Genomic DNA, 14,988 nt, shown 5'->3' on the forward strand with positions numbered 1-14,988 from the left:
TTTTGGGATCTCTCCCACCTTCCCTCATTCCCCCACCCTCAAGCAAACCTTGATGTCTCGCTGTCATTATACATCAATTTTCATTTTTAGATTTTTTTTTGATAGACGGAGTCTTATAGTATGAATTCTTTTTTGTCTGCTTTTTTTCACCCAGCATGACTATTCTGAGATTCATCTGTGTCATTGCTTGGTATAAATATTTCATTCCCATTTGCATTCCAATCAACTGTGTGAATATACCACAGTTCATTTATCCATTCATCCTTTAATGGCCATAGAGGTTGTACCCAAATTGGGGCTGTTATGAATAAAGTTGCTATGTACATTTCCTGGGTTTCCCAGGAGGCGCTAGTGGTAAAGAACCTGCCTGCCAATACAGGAGAATGTAAGAGACATGGGATTGATCCCTGGGTCAGGAAGATCCCTTGGAGGAGGGCATGGCAACCCACTCCAGTATTCTTGCCTAGAGAATCCCATGGACAGAGAAGCCTGGCAGGCTATGGTCCATAGAGTTGCAAAGAGTCGGACATGACTGAAGCGACTTAGCATGCACGCATGTACATTTCACGCTTGAGTTTCTGTATGGACAAAAGCTTTTGTTTCTCTTGGGTAAATACACAGGAGTGGAATGGCCAGATAGTATGGTGGATGTATGTTTAGTATATAATATATGTATTCAAATATATGTATAATATATACTAATTTAATATAAAATATAATGTATATAGTAGTTGTAAAACACACATAAAATTTATCATCTTAACCGGTATAAATGTACAATTCAGTAGTGTTAAACATACATTGTTGTGCAACCAATCTCCTTAACTTTTCCATCTTGAAAAACTAAAAGTCTATCCCGATTAACCAACTCATGTATAATGTCCTCAAGATTCAGGCATGTTGTAGCATGTGACAGGATTTCCTTCCTTAAGGCTGGATAATATAGACTGTGAATATAGACCAAGTTTTCTTTATCTATTTATCTATCAATGGACATTTGGGTTGCTTCCACCCCTCGACTATTGTGAATAATATACTGCAAGGAACATGGGTGTGCAGGTATCTCTTCGAGATCCTGTTTTCAATTCTTAGATATGTATAGACTAAGACACATACCCAGAATGTATGTTTGACTTTTTAAGAAGTTGCCAAATTATCTTCCAAAGTGATTGTATCGTTTTACATTCCCAACGGTGTATGAGGATTCCAGTTTCTCCACATTCTCACCAACACTTGGTATGGTCAGTCTCTTTTAGCTTTTGTGTTTTTTTAAAAAAATATTTATTTGGCTGCACTGGATCTTAGTTGCAGCATGTAGAATCTCTTAGTTGTGGCATCTGAACTCAGCTGTGGTATGTGGGCTCTAGCTCCCTGACCACAGGTTGAACCTGGGCCCCCTGCATTGGGAGTGTGGAATCTGAGCCACTGGATTCCCAGCCACGGCAAGTTCCCTGGTCAGTCTTTTTAATATTAACCATTCTAATAGGTGTGTTTGTGGTATCTTATTGTGATTTTAATCTGCATTTCCTTAATGACTAATAATGTTGAACATCTTTTCATTTGCTAATTAGTCGTTCAAGTATATTCTTTGGTGAAGTGTCCGTTCCACTCTTTGGCCCAATTCCCCTCTAGACCTTTATTTGTTAAGCTTTATTTTTTTGAATTGTTTTAGATTTACAGGGAAAATGTGAAAACAGTACAGAGAGTTTCCATATACCCCACATCTAGTTTCCCTCTTATTTTATGTCTCACACTTGTTAGATACTATAGCACAGTACTTAGTACATACTATGGTGTATTGTTTATAATTAATGAACCAACACTGATAAATTGTTACTAACTGAAGCCCATTCTTTATTCAGATTTCCTCAGTTTTTACCCAATGTCCTTTTTCTGCCCCAGTATCCCATCCAGGATCCCATGTCACATCTAGTTGTACTGACTCCTCAAGCTCCTCCTGTCTGTCACAGTTGCTCAGACTCTCCTTGTTTTTAATGACCTGTGTACTTTGGCCACCTGATGCAAAGAACTGGCTCATTTGAAAAGACCCTGATGCTGGGAAAAATTGAAGGCAGGAGGATAAAGGGATGACAGAAGATGGGACGGTTGGATGGCATCACCGACTCAGTGGACATGGTTTGAGTAAACTCCGGGAGTTGGTGATGGACAGGGAGGCCTGGCGTGCTGTGTCCATGGGGTCGCAGAGTCGGACTCGACTGAGCGACTGAACTGAATTGTGCTGTACTTAGTTGCTCAGTCACGTCTGACACTTTGCAACCCCACGGACTGTAGCCCACCAGGCTCCTCCATCCATGGGGATTCTCCACACAAGAATACTGGTGTGGGTTGCCATACCTTCCTCCAGGGGATCTTCCCAACCCAGGGTTCGAAACCAGGTCTCCCTCGTGGCAGGTGGCTTCTTTACTGTCTGAGCCACCAGGGAAGCCCAAGAATACTGAAGTGAGTAGCTATCCCTTCTCCAGCGGATCTTCCTGACCCAGAAATTGAATCGGGGTCTCCTGCATTGCAGGCAGATTCTTTTCCAGCTGAGCTACCAGGGAAGCCCTTTTAATGAACTACTGGCCAGATATTTTGGAGGATGTGGCTCAGTTGAGGTTTGCTTGATGTTTTTTCTCATGGTTAGACTGGGGTTGTGGATTTGGGGGAGGAAGACAACTGATGCACAGTGCCGTTCTCATGACATTGTATCGAGGACACGTGCTGCCTACATGACGTATCACTGATGACATTGACCCTGGTCTCCTGGCTGAGGACGGATTTCTGGTGTCTCCACTCTAAAGTTACTCTTTCTCCTTTCCATACTGTGCTCTTCAGAAGGAAGTCACTATGCAAAGCCCACATGGAAGGAGTAGAGTGTTTTCCACTTCTTTAAGGGCTGAAGTATCCACTGAAAGTATTGGGAAATCTGCATGAGAGATTTGTCTCTTTCTTCCCCATTGACTTACCTATTCAATCATCTGTTTATATCACTATGAACCCCCGAGTACTTATTTTTTACTGTGAGTTATTATTCAGTCCTACTTTATTTATTTTGTTAGTCAAATTGTTCCAGTTTTGACCACTGGGAGCTCTTTCAATTGGCTCTTTGCCCATTTACAAAATGGAATTGGTTGTTTTCTTATTAAGAGCTTTTATGTGTTCTCTATAAATGCCCTTTTTCAGAAATACTATTTGCAAATACTTTCTCCCAGTCCATGATTTCTCTACCCAACTCCTTAAGAGTGTCATCTGAAAAGGAGAATTTTTTATTTCAGTAGGTCCATATTAACTTTTATCCTTTGTGCATCATGCTTTTGGTGTCTTTATCTAAGAAATCTTTGCTTCAGTCAAGATTACAAAAAATATTTTTCCTTTGTTTTCTTCTAGAGGATTTTTAATGTTTTAAAATACAAAGGTTTTATTATAAAAATCAAATAACTGAGTCATGGTGAACTCAGTTCAATTATTTTAGGCAATTACAGTATACAAGGAGATTAACATTTACCAGTAAGAAAAACAGGTATAGGCAATTAATTTCTTAGAGACATTAGTGATTGGAAAGAGTCTGGGGAAAAGGAAATGTTCAGTCTATAAAACAAACAAACAAAAAATGACCCCCAAATTAAATAGAGCTATTTTTGCAATTTTATTAAAAATTCAGTGTTTTAATAATTAGGTGAAAAAGGATATGTGCCCTCCAAAGAGTCACTCCACTTGCACCAAAAGACTTGGTTCTTTTTTTCCTAGTAGAGCAATATTTCTTTTTATTTTTTAATTGAAATATAATTAGAGATATAACTGACACAGAGCATTATAATAGTGTCAGGTGTAAAAGTGAAAGTGAAGTCGCTCAGTCGTGTCCGACTCTTTGCGACCCTGTGGACTGTAGCCTACCAGGCTCCTCAGTCCATGGAATTTTTCAGGCAAGAATACTGGAGTGGGCTGCCATTTCCTTCTCCAGAGGATCTTCCCAACCCAGGGATTGAACCTGGGTCCCCCGCATTGCAGGCAGACACTTTACCGTCTGAGCCACCAGGGTGTACAGATGATGATTAAAAATTTGTGTATGTTGCAAAACGACCCTCACAAAAAGTCTGCTGCTGCTGCTAAGTCGCTTCAGTCGTGTCCGACTCTGTGCAACCCCATAGACGGCAGCCCACCAGGCTCCCGATTCTCCAGGCAATAACACTGGAGTGGGTTGCCATTTTCTTCTCCGATGCATGAAAGTGAAAAGTGAAAGTGAAGTCGCTCAGTCGTTTCCGACTCTTAGTGACCCCATGTACTGCAGCCTACCAGGCTCCTCCTCCCATGGGATTTTCCAGGCAAGAGTACTGGAGTGGGGTGCCATTGCCTTCTCCGCACAAAAGTCTAGTTACTTCCATCACTACACAGAGTTATAAAAAACTTTTTTTTTCTTGTGATGGGAACTTTTAAGATCTACTCTCTCAGCAAATTTCAAATATTTGATAGAGTATTGTTAATACTAACTCTAGTCACCAGGCTGTACAGTCCATCCTGTGACTTACTTATTTTATAACGGGAAGTTTTTACCTTTTGACCCCTTCCCCCATTTCTCTCACTCCCCACCATTCTTCCAGAGGCTTTTCCTTTTTTTAGGATTTCATTTATGTCTGTGATCTATCTTGAGTTAATTTTGTATAAGGTACAAGATATAAATCTAAGTTCTTTATAAAAAATGGATATCATGTTATGCCAGTGTTGTCTGTCGAAAAGACTTTGCTTTCTCCATTGAAATAACTTTGCATCTTGGACTAAAATCAGTTGTCTATGTCATGGGACTATTTCTGGACCTTCCGTTTGTTCCACTGATAGATTTACCCACCTTTATGTCAGGACCATCCTGTCTTGATCCCTATAGCTTTACAGTAAATCTTGAAACCTGGTAGTCTTAGTTTTCCAGCTTTTGTTCCATTTTCAAAGTTGTTTTTGTTATTCTAAGTCCTTCATATTTTCATATGAATTTTTGAAATGGCTTGTGAATTTCTACACTGAAAGCAATCACATTATATTTTTCTTGTCAACTTACTTTCTCATCCTCTGCAATTACCACCTCAAACCTACTGCTCCTGACCTCCAGTCTTCTACTCTGCCTGGCTTCCTACTTCACAGAGAAAACCAAAGCCATCCGAGGGGAGTTCTCTCGACTTTGCGCCACCAAATATACAGACTCACCTTTCCCTGACCCTTCTTCGCCTGTGTCTAGAGCTCACCCACCCACCTGGGCTCAGACCCCATTCCTGTCTCAGAATTCTCCAATTTTTCATCATTCCCTCTCTCTCTCCGACCTCCATCTCTCAACTGGATCCTTACCAGCAACGTTTAAATCTACCCCAGCCTTCTATCAAAACACAGTCATTCAATATAAATTCAAGTAAGTAAAGAAAGGCTATTGAAAAGCACTAATCCAGGAATTCCCTGGTAGCCCAGGGTTAGAATTTTGGGCTTTCTCCACCATGGCTGGGTTCAGTCCTTGGTCAGGGAACTGAGATCCCTCTGGACACACGGCAAGAGCAAAACAAAAACAGTGACCAGCACTCATCCTGTTCATGAAAATAATCTGGGAAACCATTTTTTGCAAACATCATGCTCAGGTCAGGGGTTAGAAATGCCACCTGTGACCCCATGCTGTTGTTTTTCCTAGATGCTGCTTATCTTAATTCTCCTTCCAAGAGAGTGATTTTCCCCCGGGTAGAAGTGTACTGCCAGATAGAACTCGCCCTTGGCAACCAGTGTCCTGAACGCTGTCAACCGAGCCTCCAAAGACAGCCGGCCAGTCCAGAAGAATCCAGACAACTTCACACACAGCGGGCTCCCAAAGAGGATGGAAGGGGTGGCCGCTGTCCACCTCTGTCCCCACCCATGCCGGCACCCGAATCCACATGTGACTGGCCTGTGGAGCCGCCTGTTTTATCACCTGCATCGCCACCAGCCTCATCACCGTCACGTTCTCCAACTGACTTGCCACCTGCGTCACTCCCAGCCGTGTCCTCACTCCCCAGCTCAACACCTGGGCTGTCACCTGTACCACCATCACAGCAGATACAACCGACTGGATCACCACCCAAGTCCCCGCCCCCCCAGGCAACTGCATCACCCAGGCCACCCCTGGGGCCTTGCAGTGTGGGGGCACCTCCAGCGTTGCCCCGATATTCTTCTTCAGCATCACCTGCACAGCCACCTGTGGAGGAACTGGGCCCAGAACAGCCCCAAGGTATGGACCCTTCTGGCCTGTCTCAGCTGCCTCACATCCGAGCCCATTGGCAAGTGTGTGATGATGTGGTAGCTATAGCCATCGCTTTAGAGGGGTGCACTGGTGAAGTTAGTTAGCCCTTAGCTTTAGTGGCTCTACTGGCCTTCCCTGGTGGCTCAGACAGTAAAGTGTCTGCCTACAATGCAGGAGACCCGGGTTCGATCCCTGGGTCGGGAAGATCCCCTGGAGAAGGAAATGGCAACCCACTCCAGTAGTCTTGCCTGGAAAATCCCATGGACGGAGGAGCTTGGTTGGCTACTGTCCATGGGGTCGCAAAGAGTCGGACACGACTGAGCGACTTCACTATGGCTATGAGGAGAGGCCACCATGAGAGGGCAGTGTACTTGACTTTTTGTCTTTTCCTTTAGTTTGTGTATGCGTCACTTCCTTTGTGTCCGACTCTTTGCGACCCTATGGACCATAACCTGCCAGGCTCCTCTGTCCATGGGATTCTCCAGGCAAGAATATTGGAATGGGTTGCCATTCCCTCCTCTAGGGTATCTTCCCAACCCAGGGATCAAACCCATGTCTCTTATATCTCCTGCATTGGCAGGCAGGTTCTTTACCACTGGTTCCTGTCTAGTGATTCTCAAAGTGTGGTCCCCAACCAGCGGCAACAGCATCACCTGAGAACATGTTAGAAATAAAAATTCTCAGGTCCTACCACATACCTACTAAATCAACAATTCTAGGGGTGGGATCCAGCTGTCTGCATTTTTTACAAGCCTTCCAAGTTCTTTTGCCCTCTCACGTTTGAGAACTGCAATTCTAGGAGATTTTTATTGTGAAAGCCACTGTGCCAGGGCAGTGGTACCCAAAGAGCGGTCTGTGGACCAGTGCCAGCCTCTGAATTGTCAGTTACTTGTGCACAATGAGATGAGTGCAGAAAGTGAGAGCAAGCATTTTGAAATGTTTATAGCAATAAGATAGAGCCGTGACATCCAAGAGTTTCATCATTTCCTACTAGTTCATTTGTAATACATTTTACCAAAGTACTAGTCCATTATGGATTGTAAGTATGATTTTTAGAAATTGGTTCTTCAGTACAGATAGTTTGAGAAGACCCTCTCTGGGGGCTTCAAAGGTGAACTGTTCTCAATTCCTCACTCTCAGGAAATCTCCCTTCTGACAGAGGGAATGGCATGGATGCTAACTTCAAAAATACAAGAAGAAATTCTTACGTACTGTGTAACCGACAAAAACAGTGTTGAGGGTACTTACAGAGAATAAGATCACCTCTCTCTGGGGGGAAATAAGGAAGCCTTCTCGGAGGTGAGGGGTAATTTGAAAGGGGCAGGATTTTGACAACTGTGGTTTGTGGGATCTCACCGAGTAGAAAGAACATTTCAGATTTTGTTTATTCTAGAGGTCCGGGTGCAGAGAAGGAAGGTACAAGGCACCTTCAGTGTAAAGGGGACACCTGATTGGCCACTGTAGGTGGTCTGGGTGGGAACCAACGGAGAGAGGTCCAAGTGATGGAGTGAGGCCAGGCTGTAGGGCCTTCATGGTCCATCGGTCGGGCTTTCATAGTTATTATGATAAATAGTAGCACAGGTTAGCAAGGCTTCCTTATTTGTGATTCTGCCCCAGGTCAGGTGTGACCTCCTCCTTTTTCTGGAGTGAGTTCATTTTGGCTTTTCTGTTTTTCTTTTCTTTCCTTTTTTTCTTTCTCTCTTTGGGAATAGGTTCACTTTGCCTTTTATTTTGTTTTCGTTTTTCTTTTCTTGTCTTCCTTTCTTCCCTTTTTTTTTTTTTTAAATAGGTTCACTTTGATTCTTTCAATCACAAGACAAAAATACCAGAACATTAGGAGTCAGAAAGTTGGTCAAAGTGTTTCACTTGCTTTCTTATTCCCAGTTAAATGAAATGCATTTATTTTATGTTATCACACCAGCGGCTTAAAGCCAGCCATCTTCAGGGGCCTGAACAATCATGAGTCTGGAGTTGGCATTCCTCACTTGTATCGGGGGTGGGCAGAGGGCACAGATAGCCCAGTGATTTTCCACTAGAGGCAATATTACCCCAGGAGACATTTGGCAGCATCTGGGGACATTTTTGGTTGTCACCTGGTGGGGAACGTAGTCGGGAGAAGCCAGGGATGCTGCTAAACATCCTACAGTGCTCAACCCTTACACCAAAGACTTGCCTGGCCGGTGGCGTCAGGAGTCCTCAGGTCAAGAAGCCCTGCTGGGTCTCAGCAGTGACATCTGAGGCCATCAGGGGGAGTTGGACAGAGTGCCGCTCCCAGGGGTTCATGTTATTTGTTGTTTTGCCATGTTATTGTTGGGGGTGGGACTGTTGCAGAAAGTCCTGGGGAAAATCCATAAACAAAGGAACCACAAATAGATCTGGACAAGTGAGGGACAGCCAGCAGGTCCGCAGATGAAAGGTCTCCAAGTTCCTCAGATAGATGAATGTGCTAATTTATTCCATATTATTATCATTTACATGTGTTACATAATTACACCTTAATATTCATGTATTATATATCCCCACACTCGTCGGAAACATGCAGAGAGCTTACTTAAGAATAGTGGCCATGATGGGACTTCCATGGTGGTCTAGTGGTTAAGACTCCACGCCTCCGATGCATGGGGAGTGGATTTGATCCCTGGTCAAGGGAACTAAGATCCCACATGGCCGCAGCATGGCCAAAAAATTTTGAAAAGAATACTGGTCATGAAATGATTTCTATTTCCTATTCCAGTAAAGAAGACAAAAAAAGCATTACAGAAAGCAGATGATGGAAGGTTCAGGCCCCTGTGGGGGATTTTCTTGAAAACTTTCCCTAACACAACTGGCTGCTTTTCAGGACAGAATTGTTGATAATATTATGTCAAGGGTTAGCTTCAGGCCTTCCCGCAGATGCTGTTGCCCTGGATCTCAGTCAAGTCCCCAAATATGATTCTGGTCCCAAATACGAGAATTTAAGAAAAAGAGTTTCTAAACATTCTCACTTTCTTCTTATTGTTATTTCAGAAATGACTAAGTACTCCTCCTCGCCGTTCCCATCTCACTCACGTCTTCTATATTTTTATTTTTGGCTGTAGTTCCTTTTGCCTCTTCAAATTCGAAAAGCACCGTGCCTCTGGCTAATGTGAAGGAAACCGCCAGCAAACCTCACGCAGTGTGAGTATCTCCTTGACTGGGGACAGTTTCTTTCCTTCGATCGGGGAGGGGGCCCAGCTAAATGATACTTTCCATCTCTTTAGCTGCCTGGGGATCCTCTTTGGATGTGATTACAGACCACTGCCTCCCTTCTCTCTCCTTCAGTGGGGGGACACGGGGACACGAGTCTGTTCCTCCCGACAGTGTCAGTCCCAGTCGCCGCTGTGCGCACTGGGAGTGTACCTCCTCTGGATGCGGTGGGGGAGTGTGCACGCTTCCTCATACCTGACTCTCGGGGATGTCTCAGGTCAAGAGAGCTGGCAGGCCTGCTGCACCCTAGCCTTGGGTGGTTCCTGCACAGTATAAATTAAGGGAATTCTACCCCAAATCTCCCTTAATCCAAATTATTTTCTAACAGCATAAGAAGGGGGCTAATACTGCTATGTTGCAGATTGTCTCCAGAAAATCTTCTTTCATAATGCACCTCAACCATCTGGGTTGTGTAACATGTGCTCTGTTGTTACCCTTGCAGCTATTACGAGACGGCTGGGGAAGGTTTTTTTTCTTTTTAACCTCTCTGGGAATCACAATACCCAGGCTCCCTTGCTGACTGAATGCCAGTGGGGTTGGCCGGTGGAAGGCACCAGCAGGAGATCAGAGAGTAAATCAGGGTGTTGTTATTCACCAACCTCATCCCTCCCCTCCTTGGGGTAGCTCTGGCAGTGGCTGAGTTTTCCTATGGCCACCATCAGAGAAAAGGGCCCAAGGCACTTGTCACTTGGTATCATACCCAGGATATTAAAACATACCTGCTTCTCACATTAAGTATAGTTTTAATTATAAAATTTTTGGAAAAAGTTTACATACATAATTTTGTGCTTGGACATAAATTATGCATTTTATTCACATGATAGCTTACTTTATTGCATTGATGTGTAACTGTATAAAAGTTTGAGTTTCATTTGACTAGTGGCTATGATGTTCCTTAGGTAAACATTCATTGATTACAAAGTGAAAGTTCACTGGGGAACTCTGATGTTCAGCTGGGGTTGAGAATCATAACACTGTGTGTCTGTCTACCTTCTGAGCTGGAGTGGAGCCCTGTCATTAAGCAACCATGACTTCATCTCTTTGTCCAGGGAGAGGCCTGCTGAAGAGTCCAACTGGGTGAGCAAGGTATTCAAGAAGAACAAACAAAAGACAAGTGGCACCAGAAAAGGCTGCTTAAGACATCCACGAAGCAAGAAAACAGGCAGCAAAGTGCAGTGAGCATGATTAATGTCTCTAATTCCACAAAGGGAACGGCTGCAGGAAGATTATAGGGGTAGTGAGGGGGGTCAGTAAGGATCAGGATGAGGAGCTGGGCTTCGGAGTTGGATGCACCCAACATAACATTCCTGTTCAGCCACAGTCTCACCCAGGGAGCGTGCTTAGGACTCTTGGTCTTTCTGAGCCTCTATCTCCTAGTAAAATAGGGCTAATACCAACTTGTAAGGCTGTTGTGAGGGTTTAACTAGGTCAACTGTGTAACTTGCTTCGCAGAGTGCAAGATGTGTGATAGTAGTCAATAATTAGTAGATATTATGGTTATAACTCCTAGAAGTTAACTAGCTACTTCCTAGCTTCTGAATAGAACTCTACTTAAAGAATATTAAAGTTGTCCACTAGTCCAATCTGCTATCTTCTGGAATAAAGTCGTCCACTAGACCACTAGTCCATCTGATATCTTCTGGAATAAAGTTGCTATTTATTCCTTGCCCCGTGCTAAAGTCACTTCAGTCGTGTTTGACTCTTTGTGATCCTATGGACTCTAGCCTGCCAGACTCCTCTGTCCATGGAGTTCTCTAGGCAAGAATACTGGAGTGGGTTGCCATGCCCTTCTCCAGGGGATGCTCCCAAGCCAAGAATCAAACCTATGTCTCTTCTGTCTCTTACTTTGGCAGACAGGTTCTTTACCACTAGCACCACCTAGGAAGCCCATTCCTTATCCCAGAGCGGGGAAAAAAAGAACTGTTCTTAAAAACCCAAGCTGTGGGTGCTCATGTAACTCACCATGTAGAGTTCCTAACTCTTGCCAACCTACAGCTTAAAGTCCTGACCAATGTAGGCCTGCTTCTAATTGCTTCTGACTCTATTAGATTGTTTTGGCTTAATTAGTCAAACGTTATCGAGCACCTACTAAATGCCATGGGGTCACAAAGGGTCAGACACAACTGAGCTACTAAGCACAGCACAAATGCCAAGCACTCTTCCACGTTCTGGGGATATCAAAGACGAATTCAGGGACTTCCTTGGTAGTCTAGTGGTTAAGACTCCACGGTCCCAAAGCAGGGGCCATGGGTTCAATCCCTTGTCAAGGAAGTTCTGCGTGCTGCAGGGCATAGCCAAAAAAAAAAAAAGATATGGGCTGATACAGCCAATAATGTTTGCCATGGCAGTATAAGGGACTTCTCTGGTGGTCCAGTGGTAACTCTGTGCTCTCAATGCAGGGGGCACAGGTTCAATCCCTGGTCAGGAAACTAAGCTCCTGCATGCCTCATGGTGTGGCCGAAAAAAAGCAAGATAAATTCAACTTGATCCCCAACTTTGAAAATTTACCCTAAAGTTTGATTTACATGGGTTTGATCCTTGGGTTGGGAAGATCCCCTGGAGAAGGAAATGGCGACCCACTCCAGTATTCTTGCCTGGAAAATTCCATGGACAGAGGAGCCTGGTGGGTTACAGTCCATGAGACTGCAAAAAAGTTGGACATGACTGAGCAACTGAGTGCACAGCAAGGGTGTAGGACTCAGGGCAGTCGCTGGTTTCTGGAACGTATGGGTGGGATCAGTGCAGCCTGGAATTAGTCACTCTGTTCCTTGGTCTCCAGCCTCAACACTTCCCTGACCTTTGAGTCTGTCTCCAGGAGCTCAGGGTCAGGTGTGGTCGTGAGGGTGTAGGAAGGTCTGCCTTGGATGTGGGGAGCTTCCCTGCAGCTGGGGTGCTCTCTGGGAGCCAGGTCCAGACTTGGCTCTTTGACTCCAGAGCCACACCTCTTTCCATGCTCAGAAGAGTGGGAACCGTGCGCTTCAGCCAAAGCTTCCTTGGTTGATAAACGTCTAGGAATCAAGGTGTTGTACAAAGAAGCAGGATGTGATAAAAACAAACAAAACGATTTTCACAAGCTGTGGGAAACCTTGTTGTTGATGAGTCACACATCTTGTGTGCCGTGTTCCTTTATAGAACAAGTTGATGAAACTACTGGAGGCAATATACCAATTGATCTTAAGCAATTCCTTGCAGATTTATTGCTATGAGTTTCAAAGACAAGGTTAGGGGACAGGGCGGGGGGAAATATATATATATATATATGTATATGTATATGTATATAAAAGGCATAGAAAAACAGAAGTGATCCAGCAAGAGGAAAGACCTGTTCCGAAACTACAGTCACAGGAGACGCTGCCACATCCACTGGCTAGTCCTGGGGAAACTCCTGGTCTCCTGGCAGAGGAAAGAGTCTAGAATAAAAGCTCAGGATAGATGTTCTGGGTGTGTCTGTGTCTGTTTTAAATCAAATGTTCAATCTATACTCTGGCATGGGTTGTATTAGTCAGTTCTTGCTGTTTTGATAATGCTGTATAACAAACAGCACTCTTTCCCGCACTGCCCCGGCCAAGATCTCAGTGGAATACAAAACAAACATTTGACTTTTCTCTTTCATAGGTCTGTGAATTGGCTACAATAGCTCTGCCTAGGCTTACAGCTTGGGGTCAAGTCTGTCCCTGTCCCTTTTATTCAGGATCAGCAGTAATGCCAGATATGCTCTTCTCCTGGAGCATGGCTAGATAGATGTATCAGCCTGGCTGTCCTCTGCTGGCCTTATCTCTCCTCTAGTAAAAGTTCAGTGGTCATCTGACTCAGGATGTGTAACTGGCCTCAAAGTAGAAAGACAAGTAGAAAGAGAAACTGAAATACTGCCTGCAGGCTACAGATGGAAAAGAAGGAGATCCGTCTTGCTGATTGCTACTCACATCCTTTTTTTTTTTAATGTTTATTTATTTTTGACTGTACTGGGTCTTTGTTGCTGTGTGTGGGCTTTCTCTACTTGCAGCAAGCAGAGGCAACTCTCTAGTTGCAGGGCACGGGCTTCTCACTGTGGTAGCTTCTGTTGTGGAGCATGGGCTCAAGGCACTCAGACTTCAGTTGTTGCAGCTCACGAGCTCTAGACGTTGGGCTCGGTTCTTGCGGCGCACCAACTTCGTTGCTCCGCAGCATGTGGGATCTTCCCAGACCAGGGATCAAAACCTGTGTCCCCTGCATAGGCAAGCAAGTTCTTAACCACAGACCAAGTGTCAGACTCCCCAAATTTCCACTATTAGAGAATCTTTCCTTTGAGTTACTATGGAACCTCCCCCTATTCAAAGATAAATTTATACAACCTTGGAAATCAACTATAATCCAATGAAAAATTTTTAATCGGTGAATTTAATAATAGCTAAAAGTTACATAGTAGTTATTATATTCCAAGCACTGTGGCACAGACAGGCTAAGTAACAAGCCCAAAGTTACACAGTTGGTAGATGGCAGAGCCAGCATCTGGATCAGGAACCTCTGTCATCAGGATTTTGATGTTGGCCATTAAGTGGTCCAGCCTCCAGGGTAGAAGGAGCGCTGGAGTGAGGGTCAGAAGTCACAGGGTCTAGTGTGGCCCCTCCATTTGGGCAGGGAAAGGCCTGGAGAGGCGCTCGGATGCATGGCAAGGGGCAGGTCAGTCTGGCTTGGATGCCATGCTAAAGAACTTTGTCTGTGTTGCTGGGGAGTCATGAGAGGATTTAAACAACAGAATGACACAGTCAGATTTGAAAATTATCCACAAATACCCCAAATCCACATCCCAGCATTTCCCCAGGATGAGTTCTGCAGGTGTCTCCCTGCTGTTTCCAAGAGAGGGTAAGTGACTGGCTCAGGGTCACACAGCAAGTGGAGGAGGGCTTGGAAATCAGGATTCCCAGTTCCCCCTTCTGGTCTCATTTCCCCTCACGTGTGCTTCCTTGGCTTTTCACATCCAGGTCTGCCCCCTGCCCACTTGACTTCTCCCTGACCTCCACCTCTGAGACAGTTTGGGTCGCCTACAAGCCTCATCCCAGCCGCATCCAGGAATATAGCTGCCCCGAGGTGTGGAACTCCCCAGGGTGTCCCTGGGGGCCAGACACTGCCGGTCCTGTGCCAGGATGCTGTGGTGACCTCTGAGCCCCGTCAACCCATTTTTCTTTCTGCCCCCACCTGCCTCTTCCTGGTCAAGGGTCGAGGCCAGCACTAGCCTGTAGAAAGCCTTGTGCACCAAGAAAAGAGCACCCTCTCCTTGAGAACTTGACTGCCACCTGCTGGAAAGTTGCCGTAATGTGCCGATTTTTTTTGAACAATTGATTTCCGACTGCTTGAACACTGTATGAATGACATGCAGCATCAGTATGTCTGTGAGTGCCTGCCCTTTTGTACTGGCAGTGTATCCTTGTTCAGTGTGCAGTCCACACGACTGTACTCAGCATACTGGAGACCCCTCCACCTCTTCCTGAAAAACCAAATATCAACCAGACTTTTGTAAGTCAAAAAAAACGGCAAACATG

General features: G+C 44.7%; 1 protein-coding gene across 5 annotated transcripts in view; it reads left to right on the plus strand.

Annotated features, from left to right (window-relative positions):
* Nucleotides 1–14,988, plus strand: part of PNPLA1 (patatin like phospholipase domain containing 1) — a 91,335-nt gene that overhangs the window by 74,702 nt on the left and 1,645 nt on the right. For 3 of the 5 annotated variants that reach the window (XM_070777431.1, XM_070777429.1, XM_070777433.1), the window contains 4 exons: nucleotides 5,663–6,232; nucleotides 9,322–9,400; nucleotides 10,519–10,644; nucleotides 14,431–14,762. In XM_070777431.1, coding sequence (XP_070633532.1) covers nucleotides 5,663–6,232; nucleotides 9,322–9,400; nucleotides 10,519–10,644; nucleotides 14,431–14,611 — 956 coding nt within the window. In that variant the 3' untranslated portion in view covers nucleotides 14,612–14,762. Of the gene's footprint in view, nucleotides 1–5,662; nucleotides 6,233–9,321; nucleotides 9,401–10,518; nucleotides 10,645–14,430; nucleotides 14,763–14,988 lie in introns of those variants that run through there. The other 2 variants (XM_070777430.1, XM_070777432.1) reach the window with 2 other exon arrangements.

This window comes from Bos indicus, chromosome 23 (assembly GCF_029378745.1).
Source record: "Bos indicus isolate NIAB-ARS_2022 breed Sahiwal x Tharparkar chromosome 23, NIAB-ARS_B.indTharparkar_mat_pri_1.0, whole genome shotgun sequence".
Classification (NCBI taxonomy): Eukaryota; Metazoa; Chordata; class Mammalia; order Artiodactyla; family Bovidae; genus Bos; species Bos indicus.